At 40.5% G+C, this 23769-nt stretch overlaps 1 protein-coding gene and 1 non-coding gene across 2 annotated transcripts in view; both read right to left on the bottom strand.

The window, feature by feature from the left end:
* The window catches only part of F13A1 (coagulation factor XIII A chain), a 154618-nt gene that overhangs the window by 130115 nt on the left and 734 nt on the right, over positions 1-23769 (bottom strand). The window contains exons 2-3 of the mRNA XM_057494210.1: positions 22337-22483; positions 12007-12195 (exon numbers count right to left, since the gene is read on the bottom strand). Of these exons, the coding sequence (XP_057350193.1) occupies positions 12007-12195; positions 22337-22466 (319 nt within the window). The 5' untranslated portion in view covers positions 22467-22483. The remainder of the gene's footprint in view (positions 1-12006; positions 12196-22336; positions 22484-23769) is intronic.
* LOC118930341 (small nucleolar RNA SNORA19) lies at positions 9838-9966 on the bottom strand. The gene has a single exon (XR_005032004.1). It is a non-coding gene; the product is annotated as a small nucleolar RNA SNORA19 (small nucleolar RNA).

Genomic DNA, 23769 nt, shown 5'->3' with positions numbered 1-23769 from the left:
TTCAACCGAGGATTCTCTTTGCATTAGAAATACGTGAACACAAGCAAAACAATAAGCACCTGGACCTCCAAGGATGCCTTCCTCTCAGCCTGGAGGGGGTACATTCCCTGTCCCTCTTGTGATATTCCCACTTCCTCAAGGTCTACTTGCTTGACATGAGACCCTTCCAATCAACTCTAGCCTAGGCCCCTCCTAACTGCTCAGAGTGATGCCTGCCTGCCTCTGTCGCACTTTTCTGGCAGAGAATTGTGTCCATTTAGCACCTGATTACAATATAGTTGTGTTTGTTAATTGTGTGGAGTTCTTCTCACCACACGCTCTTTAAAGCAGGATGGTGTTTTCAATCCCCTATGGCATCTCATGCAGAGCCAGACACAGCAGAGGATTCTCAGAAATTCAATGAATTTCTGAATTCCAGATGTGAGACAGGATGTTATAAAGTCACTTAAAGATTCATGGAAAGGAAGTAGACAGGGAAATGGAAGAAGGCATATTAGGACTCTCTGAAGAACCTCCAACAGGACAGCAAATGAACCTCTAAATAGCCAGGCTTGGCTTTAGCCAGAGACAAGCGTCCAAGATGGCTTCCTGAAGGCTGAAGAAAACTGAACAGACACAAAAATTGCTCTAGCCGCCCCCTGAGGGTGACTCCTGTTACTCCCCTAACTAACGGGTAAATACCAAAACATTCATCCACAGGGCAGTGTGTATGTGTGTGTGAGAGAGAAGAACAAAGAGACAGCAAGTGCAAGAGGGAAGCAGAGAGAGATGGAAAGTAAGATAAATGATAGAGAAGGTCAGACAGGCTGAGATATTGAGAAGAAAGGAAAAGTGGAACGGATGGCAAAAAAAAAGAGGTATGTTATTTATAGCTTGTCTGTGGTCATCTAATACCTGTCTGCCTCTGGCTGCTGTAGAATAATACTTTATGAAAGTTATACTTCTTAAGGAATACTGTAAGAATTCAGCTTTCCTATCAGTTGCAATATTCAAAATAAGGCTGGTAATTGGGTTACCTTATTAGCAAGTAACTATCACTAAGGAGTTCAGAGAGGTTTCCAGTTAGTACCTCATCAATCTTTACAACACACACATGAAGTGAAGAGAGGGCACAGATTATGAATAATTAGTCCACTTAGCTCCTTTCTTCAGAGGGTTTAATTCCACATGGACACTGTCTCTGTTTTCACAGATTGGAGACTTAAGGTCAAGGTGTAACAGTGGGCACATTAGTTTTCATTAAATGTTTTCCCCTTACCTTTTTCACCCCTAACTTCACAGCCTGCAAGGATTTCTTAGAATTTATGTAGAAAAGCCAGGGAATGCCCATGCTGAGTAATCCTTGGGTTCAGACCATAAGTTTCTGGTGGAGTACAGCTTCAGTTATGTGGGTGCCAATTAGTCAGGGTTATGAATTCTCATGAGTGAAAGAGGTCAATGTAAGACACAGTCCAGATAGAGAGAGAGGAGAGAGGGCGGTGGCCAATTGGGGGAATAACAAGGAGAGGGGGGAGAGCGGAGAGAAGGAGTCACTCTCTCACTGTCTGCAGTCTTTCCCGGGGCTCCATGCAGGACACCTGCTGTTAGGAAACAGCACTACTCCCCAGCTGGCCCTAAGCTTTGCTGAGAAACTCAGGCTCTGCAGGATGGGATGTGGTCATACAGCAGGGCCTAGGGGACTCCCTGCAGGTCTCTGTCACTGAAATATAAATGGCAGTCCCTCCTACTTAGAGATTAAACAGCCTCTGGTACTTCAGCTAGAACTGTGGGCAAATAATTCCAGGCAGAACTTGACCTGTGGGCTGTCAGGGTTCCTATTTGACTAATTAAGCTGCCAGCATGGATGTTGTAGACACTGGATATTTTTATTTGGAGGTTCGGTGGTTGTTATCTTTGCTGCGCTATCAGGAGAGAAAAGACAGAGAACAATGGCCTCCTGTTTGCCTTTTTTGCTGTGTTTTCTTATGTAGCAATAGTCTTTCACCTTCACTGTGGGAGAGACCCTCTCCCAGTGCCACTGATCTGACTACAAAGACTGCAAGGGCTCATGACTCAAAGGGAGGGTGGGAGCCTTCTCTCTCAGACCCAGGAAAGCGTGGGCATTTGGGGGGAATGTATAATACAGGAGAAATTGATCCCATAGAAAGCTGTTTGAAGAGCCACCCACATTTAGAGTCCAGCTAGGCAGTCTCCATTTACAGGGAGACAGTCAAGGAGATTAGAGCAGAATAAAGTGAATTAACCCACCAAACAAGATAACTAGGATTAATTTTACTCTCTTATTATGAGTTTGGCACTTGACAATGTGTCTGTCCTCATCTAGAGGGTCAAAATGGACAGGCCGCTGGGCTCTGATACTAATGGTCAGAGAGGTACTTGGGGATAGGGGACCCCCCTTCACTGCACAGCCCTGGGTAAGTCATGCAATCCTTGTGCACTTTGGCTTCCAGATTTTCCATGAGGCTATTCCTACTTCCCTGCTTCCCAGTTTTGCTGTGAAAACAAAAAGTTGCTTTCGTGTACATTATCACCTTTAATCCACAAATAGCTGTTTAAAGTGAGTCTTATGATATCTGTTGGCAGGCGAGGAAACTGATTCAGGGGTTAAGTGATTCTGTCATTGCTGTAAGTGGAACCAGGACTCCATGGGGTCTGCCTGGCTCTAAACCCTCCACCACTACTGCTGCTCCAGGGCCCTCTATCAAATGAGCTGTCATCCCTGAAATGACTCCAAAAAGGGCCAGTCACTGTATACACTGCTAGTCCTTGGGTCACGGTGCATCACCTTATTACAGGTGGGTCTTACTTGACTGTGCAAGGAAGAAAACACCAATTTTACTATTTCTTGTTAGCAAATTTTAAAAAAAACAGACAAATCATACAGAATGATAGAGTACATATTTACTCTGTCACCTATTAGAAGGCTTTCCCCCGACCCAGTCTCTCACTGATGTCCCTGACAACAAGCTCAGCCCTCCAGTTGATCTTTTATATTCTGCCACAGTAATCTAAAAAAGAAAAACTCAGATGTTTAAAATATGCTGCTTAAAACTTCCATAGAGGTTGTTGACCATCTATCGAATAACATCTAAATTTCTAATCAAGGTTTACAAGGCCATCAATATGTTTCCAAGAGTTCTTTCTCTACTGAACTTCCCATTTTTCCTAGACTATATACTTTTTCCATTCCACTGGGTCAACTCCTGTTCATTCTTTGAGACCCAGCTCAAATAGCTCTTCCCAGAGGACTCCTCCAACCAGCTGCACAATCTCTCTGAGGTGCTTTCCAAGCATTTTGCCCAAGAGGCTGGCATTGAAATCAGTGTCTACTGTTCAGGCTGTTCCCTCCAGGCTCTCTGAGGGCAGAGGAGGAACATGTATTACTACTCTAGTCCCAGTATAGTGTCTTACACGTGAAAGTATTCAGTAAGAGTCCAGTAAACACATTAAAAATAAATTGACTTTATGATAAAAGAGGCAGAGCAAAAATCTGGAAAATAAGTATATAAATGTAGGAAAATTAATCATTTTAAAAAATAAAAGTTACTGTGTTACAAATGTCAAATTCATAGTTATTTTATCATTGGCAAAAAAACTCAAGTGTCAAAAAGAAAAAACAGATTTTTATATTAAATTACCATATAGACTACAAACCCACTCAAGCTCCATCATCTGCCTTCTTTAGTATTCTACCTACAGAATGAAGGTAATTTGCAATGGTAATTCAGCATTTCCTAGAGTGAGTTCTGCATTTTACTAAACAGTATTATGAAAATAAAAATACGGTGGTGTTTGTGGTAAAGTAATTTACAGAAGTGTTAGGTTAAAGATTTGCTTTTTGACTTTGTGCATCCTTAAAACCTTTAACAGACTAATGCGTGTGGGGATTCTCCAAGAAGAGGTCTGAAGCACACCAAGACCCAGATGTGTCTGACCAAGGACCTTTTTTATGGAACATATCACATGATGTATTCATAGAGGATACGCTCTGGGAAACACTGGCCTAGTTTCTTAGATGCCATTATTAGTCATTTCACAGAGGTGCTTAAAAATGAGCACACCGATCATCAATGCAGAAACACACATGGGCAAAAATTTGAAATGACATCCTATATAAATGTTACTTCAAAATGATGAAACAGGTAGCCTATTTTCATTACAACACAGCATAAAATAGTGAAAAGAGCCATCATGTAGCAGAAAGAGCATAGGGTAAGAAATACTTGTTTGCATCTTACCAGCTGGTTGATTTGTGGCAAGAAATATCTCAGCAGAAAAACTGCTATGTCCATGAAAATCACCATCGGTGATTTTATCTGGACTTTCTGAACTAAAATCCATAAGAACACATACTCTTAAAGGATCTGAGTGATGCTGTCAGATATAAGCAATGGTCATTTGCTTCCTCAACTCATGCATCACCTGTTCAACTCCTACATGTCGGAGAAACCTGAGGTCACCGGGCATGACGATCAGTTTCCTGTCCGTAGCTAACATACTCACACCTCTCTCGCCCCTTTCCCAGTGCTTTCAGAGAAGAGATTTTTTTTCCTAGTCTGTCCCTCATCCACTCTGTGCTTCTACTTCCCTGCGTTCTCCCGCGGTCACCCAGTGCTTCTCCTGAGGCTTCAGCCTCCTTCCCATGTGCCTACATCCACATTCAAGTACCTCCAATCCGAAAACAAACACCCAAACCAAAACACCCCTCGCTAACCCACATGCTTCTTGAATGGCCATTCAAGTTTTCTCTTCTTCTCCTCCTCCAAAAAGATTAATCCACATTTTTTATGTCCATGTCTTCATATCTCGTTTACTTTCAGACCATTAACATTTGATTTCTCCCGAAGTAACCCGTGTCTCCCTAGCGGCTGAGTCCAGTGGAAAGTGCTTACCTCACTGCACCTTGCTGTATTTGATAATGCTGGTTGCACTTTTTTCTTTAAACACCCAGATTTCTTGGATTTAATGACACTCCACTCCCTGCTTTCGCTTCTACTTAATCTGATCATGAGGTCTTTGTCTCCTGCAAGGGTTCCAGCTCCGGGACTGACTCTTTTAAAGCTATTTTTCCCTAAGATTTGAGCCTCAGTTCACTTCTCAATTGATTGCTTTTTCTGAATGTTCTGTGAAAGTATGATATCCTAATTTCCATAAATCCACCTCAGACCTCTTTCTTAATCTTCAGATTCATATATGTGAGCGTATATGAGCTACACCTGACTCTTTACTCTTTTCATCCCACAGAGACCCCCCAATCACATGTCCTGTAGATTTTACCTCCCAAGTATTTCTCAAATCCCACCCCTCCTTTCCATCTCTACCATGGCTGCCGTAATCCAGGCTACTACCTTTTCTCCTTTGATCACCCTTCCTCCAGTCTCAAGTCCTCTGGGAAATCTCCAGGTTTCCCATCAGACATCAGAGTATGGCACCGCAGCTGCCTTTCATTAAATGCTACTCAAGAAAAAAGTAAAATAGAAAAATGAAGTGTTGAGGATATTTCAGTGTTTCATAGGGTTAATAATGCAGAACATGTGTAATTGAAATGCTCCTGAATATGCTCGGGTACCTGATGAACAACCAGCCTCCCTCAATGTGATCAGTAAGGGCTGTTCTCTTACTCACAGATGGCAAAGCTGGGAGTGACTCCTAGCTCACACCTCTAGGTCCGCTGCATGCATTCTCAGCTCTCCCTGTCCCTCTCCTCTGCAGAGACTGGAAAAATGGAATAATTTCACAGCTTCTCTTATACATAAGAGCAGCAAATGAGACGTGCAAAGCTTGCTGGGAGCTTCGGGAACAGCTTTTGTTTTCCTGATACGAAAAGAAGGCTTTGCTGACCATCCTTCCCCTCTCCTTTCTGCCATAACTAGAAACAAGAAGCCTGGAGCCGTGGGCACCACTATGGAAGTGAGGAAAAGGTCAAGACAATCTCCAAGAAGCTGGCCTCAAACCCTTTGACTCCAGGGAAACAGAAACTTGCACATGGACTCTGTCATTACTTGGGAGGGTTCACTGGCAGGATAATGTGTGTGGTTTTGAGGGCGATAGCTGGTAAGGAAGACAGCTCACAGTTCTTTCCTTAGAATGACTTTGCCTCTACAGAGTATCACAGAAGCAGGGAGTCCGTGTTAAAGTAACAGCAAATTAACACCACGAGCTGCTCCTAAATTTTCACAGCTCTAACTACAGGTGAGCATAACCTGTAATTAACGCTCTGCTCATGCCTTTCATGATTTGTCATGGCTGTAGGCTCAGAGGTGGAAAGAGAGAAAAGGCCCCACAGACTACCAGGCACATTTTTCAGCCACACCCACCTCGTCAAATTCATGAACACCTCCCACCTAATTCACAGAGAGAGCTGTGCTCTGCCGGCAGCTGCTGCTCGCAGTTATCCCAGCCCTGGGGCCATCTGCAGTGCAGGCTCCCAAAGCTCTGGCCGAGGAAAGCATCATTCCCCCCGTTCAACCTCTCTACTCAGAGAACCCAGCAGACGGTGGATTCACTTGGGACCCGCCAAGAGAGTCCACTTACTTAAATACTTAGAAAAAAACTTGATTTGAAGGCAGAATCACTTTTAAGTAAGTCCCACGATCTAGGTTCAGAAGACAGTAACCAAAGGTAACACCAGCATATTAACGGCGCCTATCACAGCTTATATAATGCCGCAGAAAACGAGAACGAACGATCAAGAACTGAATGCAAACTCGAAGCAATTATGTGGAAAGTTATTTTTTCTGTAGTTTTAATATGATGATAGCTTGCTCCAGGCAATCATTATATTCTTTGAAAGTAGTGCATAAATTGATCTTTGTTGATAAATCTAATCCTGCTACAAACACGTTAAAACAAGTATTTGAGTCTTTTTTTTTTTTTTTACAAAATGCTCTTTTCTGTTTTTTAAAAATCACGATTGTTCACATCCTCAATTTCCTGAAACTGAGGTGCACCTGCATATATAAACCTTTGTATTCGATTTCACTTCCAGCTCCCATTCGATGCTTGTCTCTTCTCATTACAGCGATTACTTTTAAAATTTAATTTCCACAGTTTTATTCCATCCTACTGAAACAAGTACTGCATTTTAAGAGAATTATTTCTGAGCCTCAGTTGAGTGTCCAGTGTTCCTTTATTCAGTCTTAGAACTATGGCAGTGGTAAGGCTTGAGGTTGTCACAGCAATCCACCCAGTGACATGAGACACAGACAGGACACTGGTCAGGAGAAATCCTCTATCAGTCCTTTAAGACCCATTAGAAATGTGTTTGATTTCTCATTCACTAAATAGTAGAGTGTGGAATTTTGTTATTTTTCAGTTCTTGTTTATATAGTAAACTTGGAAATAGAATATCCTCAAATATAGTGATGCTATAATAGGTTGTACACATCGCAATGCAGCTTACTTCTGAAAGCACACAATACGGGCTCTAAGAAGGGTTTAAAATTTGTGTTGACTTTTAAAATGTACAGATTTTTATCTTAAAGGCACGTGTGGTTTGCTTCCTCTTCTCTACCTTTTTACTGAAGGAACAAAAGTAACACCGTGTGTTTTGTGAAAAAGAGGAGGACTTTCAAGGCTATCACATATGCTGTGGTGTCCTGCCCAGACCCTTCCTGCTCAGGATGGAGGCATCACTTCCCCTGATGCTGCAGGGTGGCGGCTCACAGCTCCCACTGAGTTGCTCTCAGGGGTTTGCCTTCAGCCACAGACAGCCAACCACACTAATTACCCCTTCCTGGGGACAGTGTAGCCATGACCAGTCAATGCTAGGAGACAAAAGGCCCCAGCTTCTGCTTCAAGACTGGGTGGCTCTGGAGGTCCAGTCCAGCCCCAGGGCTCCCTGCAGGATGCACCGAGTGCAAGCCCTCCATCTGCCCCATGTGGATCCTCTCACTCCCTTACAGGTGTTGACCCCAGGAGCACTCCCCAGTTAACCTTCTCCACACCAATCTCTTCCTCACAGTCCATTTCCTGGGGCTCCAACCTAAGACATCATCATTCTTTGTAAGACTTCCCTTGTTATAATTATCTTCTGAATGGTCTGTGAGAGAATCTCAGACTTCATACAAGCCCGATTCAGAGATAAAACTTAGTCCTATCTTCTTAAAATATTTGGCTATACAAGAATTTCTGTGTAGTTGGAACAAAATTGTGAAACAGAACTTACAAATGGATATTTGACATGTGTGGATTGATGATTCCATCATAAGTATGTCAAAGCATTGTAATCAAATCTAGTCAGACACACACACACAGAAGAGATAGACTAATAGACTTACAGAAAGAAATAAGAATAAATTTTCATCAGATTTTAAACTATTGTTAAAATATTAGTTGTGCATTCCTTTCTCACTTGAAGTACTCATTATTTTAAAATATTAGCAATAACAGTTTGTTTCCTAAGAGTAATTAAATTGTGTTTTTTTTTCATTTTGCTTAACATACAGGAATAGTAATTCCATTTTCCCTTCCTGTATCCCACAGCTGGGATTACAAACAGTCCTGTGTAGAACACAAGCATCACTGCTGTTGTCTATTCAACTCAGGGTCCTCTTTGCTCCTCTCCCACTTCCGTTCTGGGTTTCCCCACATTTATATATGAATTTGCACTGTAAATGCAAGTAAGTACCAAGCATATTCCTCAAGTAGTCAGGGGTCAAGATTTTTTTCTTAGGAAGGGTTGTGTAGTTTTAGGTTTATTTTTAATTTATTTATATGTATTCCTACATAGATCAGTCAGTTTACAGAAATGCACACATATAATCCTATTATGCTTGCTTTTTTTCTCCCTTCGTTGTATGCTTCCCTTCCTTTGGCTTCTCCCTCTTTTATTTTGGCTACACTCCCACCAAGGAACCCACGTTATCACCTATGTTCTTTTCTGCACTCCTAATACTTCACAGATTTATGCACAAATGCAGTTACACACAGTGGAGAAGATCTTAGGTACACTCTCCTACGTTTTGTTTTCTCACCACTCTCTCTCTTTGAAGTCATCTGGCATAGACCTACTTCATTCTTTTTTTTAAAGTAACAATCCATTGTGTTACTATAACAGGATACATTCAACCACTCCACTACTAAGAGATGTTTATTTTTAGGTTATTTTTTTGTCACTATATAAACAATGTTGCAATAAATAATACCCATCTGTATGAACTCGATTTTTAAATACCTTGGTATCAGTTTCTAAGAGTGGAATTGCTGGTTCAAAGGGCATATGTCATTTTAATATTAATAGGAACTGCCAAATTCATCTCTAAAAAGGTTATTAAATTATACATTTATCTCAGCATTGTTTTACTCTATAAACATACCCCCAACAGATATTGCAGTCTTTTCTAAATTTTTGCCAGTCTGATAGATATTACTTTGATTTGCTTTCTCAGTCTACTAGTGAAGTTGAGCATGTTTTCATAAGATTACTGGCCATTTGGATTTTTTCTTTTGTGAACTGTCTCTTCACGTACTTTGCATATTTTTCTATTGTTTGTCTTATTATCTTTTTTTTAGTAATAATAGTTACCATTTATTCAGCCTTGTTTATGTGCATTCTCATGACAATCATGGTAAGTAGAAATTATATGCATTTTTTCAAAAAAAGAAATAGAAGCTCAGAGTATCTATATTAGCATCAACAGTTCACTTTTCTATAGCTGGAATTTCAATTCAAGGCTATCAACCTGAAACACTGTGCTTTAAACAATTATACCATTCCTCAAAAGCATAATCCTCTTAAATCCTAGTTTCATAAGGCAAAAAACCCCTGAAGGTTCACACATTTGTAGATAAAGACCTGCTACTTACCTAATTTATCTGAACACTTGTAGTAAAATGGTTTGTCTGAAAGAGACTGGGAGCATTCCTATTTAATTATACTACTAATTAACCTTCCACTATTTGTATAGCACATAAGAAATAACACTGCTCACATACATAAGAGAAAGCAGTTAATGAAATGTGCACTATTGCTTGTCTTTATATTGTCAATTTGTAAGAGCTTTTTGCTTTCTTTGTTAACCTTTTGTCTCTGATGTGTATTTGGAATATTTTTCTAGATCTATCTTTTGTCCATTGACTTTATTGGTGATATTTGTGGTCATATACTTATATTTTGGTCATTTGGTCATATGTATGGTCACTTGTAGCATTGTGGTATGTACATACTAAATATGTTCACATATGTATAAAACTATATATGCATATGTAAATATATATTAAAAACATATCAAATGCATGTACTTATATGTAAATATATGACATATATACCAAATATATACTAAGATACAAAAGTACAAAATATTAGTTTTTTCAGCATTATTTATTAAAACAACTACAAACAAAAACCAAAAACCCACATACTTTTCTTGCTCCATTAAACCAACAACTCTATAAAGTAATCTTATATACTGAGATATATTTTTGGATTCTCTATTGTGTTCTACTAAATACTATTTATAGTATATTCTGATAGATGCTTCTGATAGAAAATGATCTATTACTATTTCTTTGTAAAGTTTCTTGGTTATTGCCAAGTAATTATTCTTTCAGCTGAACTCTGTCATTTTATCCAAGTCTAAAAATAAACCTCCACTGGGATTCTAATTGGAAATGCATTAAACTTATGTATTAATTTTGGAGGACTTAAAAAAATATTGCAATTTCATATACAAGAACATATTTGCCTTTTCACTGGTTTTTCATGTCTTTCATTAAGATTTAGTTGTGTGTTTTCTTACATTGCATAATTTTAGCTACTTTTATATATAGGATTTTTTTTCTTATTTCTATTTCTAGGTTCTTAGTGCTAAAAAAGAGAAAGTCTATTGATTTTTATGTGTTTATCTTTTATCTAACCATCCTACAATGTTTTATTAATATTATGCTTTTTTCCTTGAATCTGTTGGGTTTTCTATATATACAATCATACCATTAGCAAAATGTAATTTTTATTTATTTTCCAAAAGATGTTTCCCTTACATTGTTCATTTGTTAAATCATTTAAAGCAATGCTCTTTAAAACAAGGAATGGTGATAGCAGATTTCTCTAATTTCTTATTATAATTAAAATTATTAATTTTTTGCACTTAGGACACCAAAGGTTGTTGGTTTGAGGTCAGTAATGTTTAGTGTAATTGAGGAGATTTCTTCTACTTTTATTTAAGGTTTCTTTCTAAAAACAGCTACTGAATATAATCACATTCCTTTCAGTGACTATTGATTTGATTGCCTGATATTTTTTCTTTATTTATGTATAGGATTATATAGACAGATTTCCTGAGATTGAGCCATCCTTGCCTTTTTGTGCATGTGTTTACTTGTTACACTTATAAATTCCTAAAGAAATATTTATTATGATGTGTCAAATGTTAATAACTATAACTTAAAGAGTTCCATGATCAAGTTAATTTGAGAAACACAGAACCAAATAGAGTTAAATGGCACTGCCCATTACCATTAAGCTAATGTGCATTGTCAACCTCCAAAAGGAGATTGGAGTACAAAATGTTTAATGAATTTTATTTGACTTCTATTTGCCATGGACCATCCATGGGACTAGATTAGAGAACAAGGTTTGGGAAATATTCATATGGAGATTGTCCACTTAGAATAGCAAATAGTTTTAGCACATGAAACTGATTAAATCATGAGGGCAGAGGTAATAAATTAAAATGTCAGATGTAGAAGATGCCAAAACCATTTGGTGAAAAATAATCTAATTAATTAATAGTTTGTACCAATTATACTCACTTTGATTTATACAAGATTTTTCCCTGGGTAGGTAGGCCCAAATTATTGATGGCATCATACAGACCCATCTCAGAACACAGGGTGGTCCAGGAGCTACATGTAATCCCAGTTTCAGCTAACTGTTAATGTATGAGTCTAGGCAATGATGCAACCACTATACTCATATCAACCCCTCTCTACTATGTGATCTCTACTCTCTCTACCATGAGATCAAGACTATGATGACATGGGTGATGGCTTGCATGTGGCACTCACCAATGACATATTCCACTCTGAAGAGATCCCTTCTGGGGTCATATGGACGATTGAAGTCAACCTGGATGAAGAAAGGCTGCCCTCTACGTACAATCAAACTGTTGCTGTCATACTTGTCGGTGTGGTGATCCACTTTGTTGGCATCCCATTTCTCCTTGAACAGGTGAACATTCGTGACATTAAGGTAATCTATACACAAAGAAAGTAATTGAGGGTAACCATTGAGTAATTTTGGTTTAATCAAAAACTCAAGAAACAAGATCATTTTCCCTGAAGAAGCAAGGTTACAAGGTCTTTTGGATAAAACTCTATACAGGGGGTTATAGCTTAGTCTTTTGTGACATTCTTGCTTTCAAAGGGGGTTTTTAAAAATGTTTTCCCCCCTCTCATCTCATTTCAGACTTCATGGTACCTACTGTAACAGACCGAGTGATGCTGATGATACCGATCATGTAGGTTCTAGGTACTAAGGAGTTAGGATTACAGTCTTCACCTTCCCAGTCTCCTGCTGGTTTTCCTGTACCAGGAGCTTCCCATCATGACTACTGCCTCACTATGTCTTTAACTAGGGATAAGCAGGGAATACCCAATTTTCTTGTCTTCAAAAAGGGAGGAACCAAATCTAGCAAAGCCTCGAAGGACAAAGTTGGCCATAAATCCAAAATTCTCCTCTTACTTCAGGAAGGGCCAATTACCCCTCCTTTTGTAATTCCAAAAGTAAATCTGGTCCCTCAAAGGCAAGAAAGAGAGGGAGAAAGTATAGAGAAAGGACACTAACATCTCATGGAGACAGGTATGCTTGCTTCCACTTTTCATAAGCGGAAACAAACTTCACATTTCCCTGGGTACGAAACAACCAATCTATACCCTGGTCTGATGCCAAAATCCACAGGTTTTCCCTCTGATGTTTGGAATTGGGAGTGAAAATGCCAGCTGTACATTTACTTGAGTCATGATAACACTGCGTAAAGTATAGATGTCCTCCCACCTCTATTCCCTTTACAAATGATTTCTAAATGTGAAGGTAATCCTAACTACCCACCTCCACCGTAGTTTAGAAAGCCTAGTCTAGAGACTGATCACTGTGTCTGCATTTGGAGTTCTAAAGTGGCACTGGGGAGAGAAAGCTGGGTGGGGGGGGTGCACTGGCTCTTGCCGCCCCTCCTTTCCCTGACGCTGTCTGCTACCTGACTTGTCCTCATGGCTATGAACACACTGTGCACGGAGTCCACAGCCACTGAGCTGGTATCCGTGCTGGAGCATCACCCTGTAAGACTTCAGTGGCTTCCTTTGTTTTTATTCAGAAATCCCATGAAGGATGCCCAGTCTCCTGCGGCCTCATTTTTTTCCCATAGGCAAAACCAAAATATTGGTTTCATTAAGACACTCGCCAGCTCTTTAGTCCAGGAGTTGCTGAAACACTCTTGATTAATTCACAGGCCAGGTAATCCTGAGTTTGAATTTCAGGGCTCATAAATACTTAGGTAAGGGACGTCACCTTTCAGAAGCCCAGCTTTCTCACCTTTAAAATCAGGATACTAACACTAAGAGAATTTCTAAGATTCAAGACATAATGTTGCAATAGATCTGGCACTACGCCTGGCAAACAGTGGGGCCATAGACTTACTTGTGGTTTGTTGAATATGGACTCTGACAGGGCAATTTTGTATTTCACATGGCATGGTGCTCAGCAGGCTATTCTGACTGCAGCATTACAGCAAACAGAAAGTGCAAGATGCAGTTTTATTTTTACCTCATCTCAGAACCCTGCTGTAGTACATGGTCCCCTGAAGGGTACTTTCCTTTCATTATGCTGTGGTCTGAAGATGTTTAATTCTCTATACCCCTCTTATCTAAGTTGTCTTTCCCCTAAGTTCTCTGGCCTTATTAAGGTCGCAATCCCCAGTGTTAAAACCAGCTTTGGAAAGAGCTGGAGATTCATAAATGTCCCAGTTGAAAAGGACCTTAGTAATCAACTCACCTGGCCCTCTTTCTTAGCACTGTGCCTTTTAATAATGTTTTGTTTTGTTTTGTTTTAAATGTCTAAAAATCTTAATCCTCAGAAATGGGCCAATCGGTTTCCATTCATCATCATCAGTGAAGGAATATACTAATATTACAGCCTTGCAGAATCTCAGAGGGCAAAGGCACTTTCTAGACTATCTGGGAGGCCTGCTATGTGCTGCATGAAACATCTTGAAAGCTTACTATTTCAGCTTCTCTCCTCTGCCCAGAAAACCCACTATCTCACAAGGCAAACAGTCCATTTTCAAACAACTCTAATTATTTGAAAAATCCTCTTCAGTTGAACTGACATCTGCTTCCTTGTAATTTTTCTAACCTCAGATCCTGGTTCTGACTTCTGGATAAATATAGAATATATTCTATTCATTTCATCTAGTATTCTTTAGGTATAATAAGCCCGCTATTTGGGTTCCTCTGAGTGGAACATTCTCCATTTCTTCAACTGTTCTATAAAAAATTACTTCCAGAACTTTTACCCATTACTCTGTTCCAGAATATACTCTATTTTCTAAATTTCTCTCTTGTAGTGTTTTTCTTAGAATTAAGTACATTACTTGGGTTATAGTTTTTCCAATGAAAAACAATGAGACCATTACATGTTTCAAGATAAATAGCCTATTTCTATTATGCTAGCCTAAGATTTCTTTAGTATTTGCATACTCCACTCTTATTGCTGATTTACATTAAGCATCAGGTGAAGCAAAACCTCTTCTCATGTCATTTCTGTTAGGAGTGGATTAAAATTCAATCCAAACCTCTATAAATCATTCATTCATGCTGTTATTTAGCCATATCTATTAATTCAATTCCTTTTAGCTCAATTTTTAAAGCCTTACATGTATTAATATTAAATTTCACCTTACTGAATTTGGTTAATTTGTCCAAGCTCTAAAGATAATTTTAGACCCTAAGCCTATGTTCAATATAGTTAATATCCTCCTTAGCTTCCAGTCCTCCAGGAATTTTACAAGTGTGCTATTTATATTGTCATTCAAGGCATGAATATAAATGTTTATTGAGTGAGTCAGTGCCTAATAAGTACAGGCTAGGTAAATGCACAGTGGTAGGTACTAAAAAAATGAGCAGATAATTACGATATAAAATCATAAATATTCTGATAAAGAAGTATAGGGTCCTAGGTGGGGAAGGGTATCTGGGAAGTACAGGGAGCCCCTAGCCAAGATTAGGGGGCATTCAAGAAGCTTTCTGGAGCAAGTAAGGTGTAAGTAGTAGTGAGAAAGACAAGCAGGTTATCTAAGTAGAAAGAGGGGTAGGGAAGAATGCTTTAGGGAGAGAGGAGGGGAGTGAAGCCTGAGGCAGGAGAGTGTGCGGTTTACTTGAGAAGCTGAAGGGTGATTGCTTGGCTGCAGAACAGCAGTGGGACCGCTGTGGAAGAGCAGGAGCAGCTCGTCAAGCCCGCTGACCGTGTTAAGCGGTTGGGACTTGAATCGCACTGGCGTTCCTGTGAAGAATCCGAAATAACAACCTGACATTATTTTATATATATATTTACACTGCTTCTGGTGACCGAGTAGAAAACAAATTGGCTGTGGCAGTAATGGGGGCAGGAAGGTCAGTTAGAGGCCTTTGCAGCATCCCAGGTGAGGGATGTGTGAGTCTGGTTTGCCTGTGAGGAATGGATGCACTGGTCCTGGGGCACCGCCAGGGTTTGCCTCCCCTCGCCACACCCCTGCTCCCATAATAATGTGCCCCTGAAAATGAGTATATTCGCTTTACACCTTGGCTTCCCAACCAGCTCTATGTCCAGGGAGAGAGAAAGCTGGAGAGAGAAATTTCAAGTATTTCTTTAGTACTTAGTTTTTATTGCAAATGAAAGCTGACTTTCCAGTTTCATATACCTGTCTGGTGAGCCTGGCTCATGTCTAGTGGTCTGGCTGAAGGAAGCGTATCCTTGAAGCAGTGCAGTGCAGGCCAAGTTCTGTGGGATAGTGATAGGTACTGGAAAAAAAGCATTCCCTGGTTAAACCTATTTGGGAAATGCTGGCTTAACCGAATTTACCACTCTTTGCAAAAGAGTGGTAGTGGATTAAATGAGAAAATCCTACATTCCCTGTCTTCTAGAAGACAGGCTTGCTTCTCTTTTCCTGGATTTCTACAGATTGGTGGACTCTTTCTCCTCTTGATTCCCAGAATATATTTTTCTTTTTCTTAAAAAAAGAAAAATCTATCATTAACCACTTTGTATTATCTTAATATAGGTGACTTTATCTATGGGACTATAAGCCCTTTGAGGACCAGACCATGTCTTAAATATCTTGTCACCATGTGTGGGACAAAGTGCAGAAATGCCATTGTAATTATGCTACTTTTCACTTTAAGCAAATCTAATACCCCTAAAAATTTGGAACTTGGATTTGGTTATTCATTTTTAAATTGATTAATTCTTTTATCATAGGATTTACCATAGGAGTCCATTAAATATCATTTACCAGAAAATTTCATTCTTAAAATACGCTCGTTTCAGGGCTGAATATATATATTGTTTAAGACTGTATCTATATTGTTTAAGTGATGTGAGGGTTTGTAACCCGAGGCCCCCAGCCCAGCAGTTTTGTTTCGGATTGGCATAAAAGTGCCACGTCTTCATAGCTCACCTGCATTGCTTATAACAAAGGGTAGGCAGGGTGCTAATGAATTCTTTTGAGAATACAAAACCAAAGCCAAAGAAAACCTCATGGGTTTCATAGTGAAAACATAAAAATATGTAAAATAGATGAAGAATTTGTTTTAAAATAGTGTGCTCTACATTATTACGATTTTGATGACATTTAATTCTAACTTGGGAGTTTTTCAGCTTTTTCTAAGCGAGCTCCTCATTTTCTATTAATCACATCACTCTAGCAACTTGATGACTCCAGGAAGAAAGAAAAAGAAATCATAGGAAATCACAGCGGTACTCTGGACAAATTAAGGCAATAAGTAAAATTTCCCTGTATAATATGTTAAAATAAAAGTCCACAGTAAATAATTTAAACTAAGAAAAAAACATTTCATTTAAAAAACAAAACTTGGCTAAGACGTGGAAGATGAAAAGCTACTCTGAGAATTCAAATGTTTAAAGAAATAATATTCCAGACTTTAGCTAAATGTATAAGACATCCAGAAGGGTACAGGCAGGGTGGTCTGTCCTTTAGGTGGAGAGGGAACGACAGCCCTATCACCCTCTCTCTGATGTAAACTCCTGATAGGTTGATGGGTTTATTAGGGCTTGCTCCAAGTACTGGGGGATAAAGTGAGGTCCCAATGTCACTGGTTAAAAAACATTTCTGTCATTGCTCATGGATAATCCCTCAAGGATCAAGCCAAGTATTTGATTCTGATAATAGCAAGGACTGTATGGATGGCTCATAAACTAGAACAATAGATATAAAAATATCACAGTTCTTTCTATTGTCCATTTTGCTTAGTGTTGCCCCTGCTCACATAGTAAGTACTCAGCATATATTTATTAAGCTGGCATCTGGATTTTTGCTTTGTTTTTTGGATCCACAAGACAGAGTTTAGATTGAAAGCGCCCTCTCATCACCCAGGCTCCATTTGCCACAAACAGGAAATGACTTTGCCTCTCCCTGTCTAAGCCCAGTTCCTGGCAAAACATTGCTAAGCTACTTTTTTAAAGAGAGATACTATAGCTTGAAATTTGGCAGCTTGCTCTTTCAAAGTGACAGCTTTCAAAAAGTCTACCTAACACAATTTAGCCCAATTCCAAACACATCAGAAAATGGGCTGTTTAAAAGAAACTCTCTCCTCATGAACCAGCTGCCCTGCTGTCCTCCTACCCTTTCCCTAATAGGAAAAAAATGGATTAGTTTCTCCTTAGGTTGTAAAAATATTCTTCAGAAAATGATTATACCTGTCACAGACGGAACCTTGAAAGAAGTTAAATGTTTAGGTTCATATCCTAGGAATTCCCTAGGGAACTGAATTCTCCGTGCAACCTTTGGTAATATTATTACCAAACTATAGGCATAAATACTGCCCATGAGGAAGTAGGTCTGCTTATTGTGCAAACAACAGGATAGAGGTTCCTTTTTCATGTTTCTTTTGGATACTCCAAAATTTAAAGTATCATTAATTAGAACGATTAAAAACATTTTCTTAAACAGCTTATAGTTTTTTAACCATTGTTATTAAAATGTGCTGTAGTATAAAATATATCAGAAATAATCAGCTTCTAAGAGAAAGCTAGAATAAGAGAAATGAGACAAACACCTTCCCCAGGTACTCAAATCCCTCTGTTTTACTTTTCTTCAAGCCTGAGGTGTCTCAACACCCTCCAAATGTATTTCCTTCTCTCCATTAAAATTACCTTTAGAAGACATAATTTCAATTAGGTCATTTTACTATTTAGAATCTTCTGCAAGCCACCCATTAAGTAGGAGGAAAGGTTAAGGTCTTTAAGACCTGTTATGGTGGGATCCCTGCCTACTTTTCTGATGCTCATCTCCCCTCTCTTGTTCTCACTACTTGATACATACTGTTCCCTCTGCTAGAAATGCCTTTCCATGCACTTGTCTACTTGAAACACTCCTATTCATCCTCTAAAACCCAACTCAGATGTCCTTTCATCAAAAGCCTTCCTTACCCTCCTTCTCACTCTACCCACACCACTAGTATTCCTTTCTCCATTATTTCACTGCAGTTTGCATAATTTCTGTTACAGTCTGTGTCTTACTGAATTGCAGTGATCCTTTCTTTGTTTCATCTAATAGGTGGAGAGCTGCCTGAGGCCAAGGATTGACTTACTCATCTTTGTCTCCCCAGAGAGAGGCTGGCACATGCCTGACACATACGTGGCAGTTGCTAAATGTTTTTCCACAGACCTAATGATGGGATGAACTAGTTCTATACAACATTATTTCTTAATCATACATTGAATGCCTTTCTTAGTTTTTCAGTAATTTTGAATCCAGAGAGGTTTACTCTGCACAAAGGGGAGATTGGTAATTAGTTAGTTAATTAGTTGATTTAGATCTGACAAGCAGTGGTGGGAGGGAGGAGTTACTCAGAAAGACATAAGATCCCATTAGTCTGAAATACACTAGATCTTGCATGCATTTGATGCTTTAATGATCCAGATTTGTTTTCCAGTTGTATTTATTGCATTAGACCTGTTAGATAAGTATTATAATTACTGCTGCAAATTATCAGCAATGGTTAATAACGTAAAGTGAAACTAGCCTAAGAACATACAATTATCTCCTGGAACATTACATCTCCTGCTAAAATAACCTTTGAGGCCAGGAAGGCTGTACAAATGCCAACTGAGCACACAGAATGGTCTATTAGAAATAGGTGCAAATCCAAATATCTGAGATATGTGAAAATCTTCCTCAGCTACAATTGATTTCCAATGGTGGCATCAAGGATACCTAAAAGCATGTGAGGATGTCAAACACCACCGCTGATTTGCTGGTCCATCTTCTGAGATTCTATTATAACCTCATGTATTTCAGTTTTTCTTAAATATTGTGCTGCTGCATAGGAAGAATCTTATGTGAGTTTATATATTTTGAAATACATGCTTAATAATTCTTAACAAAATAGTCACTAAAGTTGCAAATTAAGGGTATTCTACACACTCAGTATGTATTATATACACCGACCACCCAAGGACTAATCAAAATGAAAAATCTGGTATTTCCCCTTTTTCCTCCTCTTACATCTCTGCCCTTCTGAGTCGGTTTCACAAGAGCAGGCTGCTAAAGGGGAACTTTGGAAAAAAGCTTCTATTGAAACAAATGAAGAGAGAAAATCTGATTTAGGGCTTTGTGTTCCTGGATCCAAAGCCATCCTCCCATAGGGGATCAGGGAAATACAAGTCCTCTTGGAGGCCACTAGTGGCCAATACATGAACTGCAAGAAGATGGCTTTAAAACTTGTGTAACTAAGCCTTAGCAGGGAGGACTGGGGAGAACTTGTATTTAGTGTCAGAAAATCCACTTTCCATATAAATAAATAGAAATTTGAAATGAAAAAGATAATTAGGGGATGGGCCTTCTTGGTCAGATGGTTTGTACACTGGTATTTGTTTTTCTGTCCTATGCATCTGGGGCTTACTGCAGTGTTTCCTAGGTTCAGAGACCCTATCCTCAGCACGTAGCACTTAGCTCATTTGTGTGAGAAATAAAAACTCAGTTATTACAGATGCATGCTTGTGAAATCTGGGACCTGTTACTGATAATAAGAGCATAATGACTCTAGGTTTGATGAGTCATTCAGTTCTCAAGTGATCGACTGTTTACTCATTCCACGAATACTCACTGGCCACTCACACTCCTATGCCAGAGCCTAGGCATAAGTATCCCAGAACGTCACTCGGGTTGTGGATATATATGATTGCCAAGCAAATCATGGCAGATTTTTCAAAATAATTGAATTCAATATAATTCCCCACCCCTGCCTCCGAAAACAAATTAACAAAAAAATAGCAATCCCATATTTTTAAAAATTGATCTACCTGCTGAAGTTCTCCAACAGTTTTGATTTTTTATTGGCAAGAGTTCGTTCAGCTTTCAGACACTTAGGGGCTACAGGCTGTACATATTCCCCTCAGAAGCAAGGGCTCCCTGCAGGGGGCTCCCCAGCCTGGAGGGGTGTGGTCATTTGTACATGTCCTGTGGGTCAAGTACTCTCACAGGCACTGGTCGTTGGGTTCTTGTGACAACTGTGAAGTAGGTGTTGCTTCCATTTTGTTGATGGGGAAAGTGAGGCTCGGGGCACTCACACAACTTGCCCTGGATCCCAGGGAAAGCAAGTGGCAGATGTGGAACAGGAACTGAGGTTTTCTGAGACCTGGACCAGGTGGCTCTTTGTTATACTTCCCTGCCTCTGTGAAGGTTCACATCCTGCTCACCCATCTTGTGCCCTTTCTCTGTTCTTCCCCCCCTCACCTCCTGTCACCTTGGCCCCCTTCCTAGAGACCAGAGTCTTCTCGGCCAGAGGGAAATTTTGCTAGAACACTGAGCACACCAAGGTAGCCTGGTTGATAATTTGATGTCTGCAGGCTTTCCAATTTTGTTTGCATTCTTAAGAAAAAGGAAAGAAAGAGTTCCAGGCTGGGCAGCGAGGAGTAAACATCAACTATTTGCTTTGGCCTCAGCTTCCTAATCTATAGCGTGGGGGGTTAGAGGAGTAGATGAACAGCTCGGTTCTGTGGCTCCAATGGTGGAGTCTTAGAGAGTGCAGCGCCCAGATGGTAGGGGAGCGCAGAACTAAGTGCTTATAAGCTTGTCTTGGCCCTTCTGCTCCTCTGAAGATGCCCTTCTGTTCTGCAATCTGTGTCTCCCATGCACAGAGGGCACCCCATGATGGCACTGAGTCTCTGTCTGTTTTCCAACTGGATACCAATCATCTAGACAGGATAGCAACACAATCAAACCTGTTCAGAATACCTGGGCAGTTCTCTGACTTGCTGAACTTGTTAATAATCAACATTATCCTTTCTCTTTGCTTTCCACAGCTGATCTCTTTCTGACAGAGGTGGATGACCCACACACCACAGGGCGATCGTGGGCACTTAGCCCAGCAGGTGGGTGTTTATGTCCCAGTGAAACCTACCACAGAGCACCTTCAGGAGCAAAAGTGGTTTGATGCATGCATGCTACTGACAAAAAGTGCCCCCTGCTAAACGCCATTCAGGGACCTGATTCTGAATGTCCCTGCCGTAGCCCAAGGGAATGGCGTCTGTGTCACCAAGCCACCACTGACACTGGGCCCTGTCACAGCTTACAGGGCTGAGTGGAGGTCAACTGTTGGCTGCTGCTCCCAGAGCAGGTCCCCTGGGATCAGTGACGGTGAGAGCAGGGACACAGCTGCCTCACGGGCTCACCAGACTGCTCTGGAGAGAAAGAGAGGGCTTCCGTCCCCGTCACTGTCAGAGTCTGGCGTCTCTTGCCAGCTCTGGAGGAGGGAGGAGGACAGAGGCACAAGCCAGACAACCAAAACAGCTACAATGTTTTAGAAGTGGAAACTTCCAGCTAGAGAATATTCTTAAAAACAGAACAGTAGGCCTGGAAGAGGCCTCAACCAAACCAATGCCTCTGTTTGGTGGATGAAATAGATAAGAGATGGAGGACAAAGAGACTTCCCTGGGATTACAAGGCTTCTAAGTGGCAGAACTGGGACAGGAATCCAGGTCTTTGCTGTTTTTACCACTCAACAGAGAGTTTTGGAGTCCTTTCTTTAAAACCAGACTCTGCCAGGGGGCCCTCTTTTGTGGCTCAGTGGAGCAGAGGCGCAGACAGAGGGCCCTGGCAGAGAAGCAGGAGGGGTGAGCCTGTACCTTGCGGGATGACGCCCCGGGGCCCCAGCCCCTGCACCTCCGTGGTGGGAGGGTCGTTCTCTGCTGCATTGGAGTTGTTGGGGGGGACAGCTCTCCTGCCCCCAAAGGTGGTCTCCGAGGTCTCTGACATTCTCAGCTTCACAAGCTCTTCGGGGGAAAAAAGGAGACAGAGAAAAGCAATGTGCAGTGAGTTACATTTGAGATAAGGATTCAAAAATAGAGAACCATATCTGTGTGATAGCACTTGAGCAACACATTTTGGGTTTTGCATAAATAAAACTTGAGAAGTGGCAGTAAGGAGTTGTCTAATGATAGAGTAGAGCCCCTCACAGATCGTGGGGAGATTTTGTGTTTGTCAAAACATATGGAAAGCAGAAGAAAAGGGGCCTATTTGAAAAAAAATGAACAATGTAAAAGATTTTGGAGAGTAGGGTTGTCATCCTCATTATCCCTAAAGGCAACTGTCATGTGCATGTATATATATCTGTTTCATATAGACTTAGGAAGCCTAAGTCACTTCTAAGAATAAACTCACACAACTATGCCCAGATAAGTGGTGTCCTCTAAAGCATTCATATTTGCAATTTAATTCAACCAATACTTAGTGAGGGCCTACTATGTGTGGGGCTGTGATCTAGGCACTTGGGATACATGAGAGAACAAAACAAGATTCTTGCCCTGGGTTGCTGCCAGCCTAGTAGGGATTAGGGTGGAACCCACAATTTTCAGAAGTAAACAGAAGGGTATGAGAAGGTGGTAACTGCTTTGGAGCTAGGACCACACGAGCAGGACAAAGGAGATGGAGGGTGCCTGCAATTTTAAAGAGGACTATAAATAGCCTGTTTTCTAAACTCACTTGGTCAGTGGTGGTATCCCTGCCCTCGCTCCAAGCCTGCTTCCCCTTCCTTTGCAGTTTGTGCAGGCAAAGGGCCAGTTTCAATACCACACACCTTACTGTTGGGCACTGATCAGGACTTGTTGACCAACTGACCGAATGAAGGGAGACCTTGTTTCTGGCCCAAATGAAGCTTTCTCCTTGATCACTGGGATTTCCCAGCCATGACTTCTGCTTATTTGGCTGTTTTCAAAAACCAGACACGCCCTCAAAAGATGAAGAGCTGCTACTGTTAAAGCAACTAGAGGAGACTGTTCCAGAAACGTGTTGAGCAAAGGCAGTCACATCTGGAAACAAGAGAACCACTTCCTAAGGCATCTGGTCTTGGAAGGAGACAGCATGTTTGGAAGTGTGAAGTCTGAATTGTTATCTATAAACAACCATCAACATTATTCACCATCTCTAGTGAACTGAGGGGAAGGCAGCCGCGAGAGAGAAAGGGTTAATTGTAGCAGGATGGCAGGAACAAGCAGTCCTGGGGGGGTGGGGGGAAGAGCAAGGATGGGCTGTAGGATCACTAGGGGCCGGAGGGTTGGGG

This window comes from Manis pentadactyla, chromosome 16 (genome assembly GCF_030020395.1).
Source record: "Manis pentadactyla isolate mManPen7 chromosome 16, mManPen7.hap1, whole genome shotgun sequence".
Lineage (NCBI taxonomy): Eukaryota > Metazoa > Chordata > Mammalia > Pholidota > Manidae > Manis > Manis pentadactyla.
This window is presented reverse-complemented; position numbering and strand designations above follow the sequence as displayed.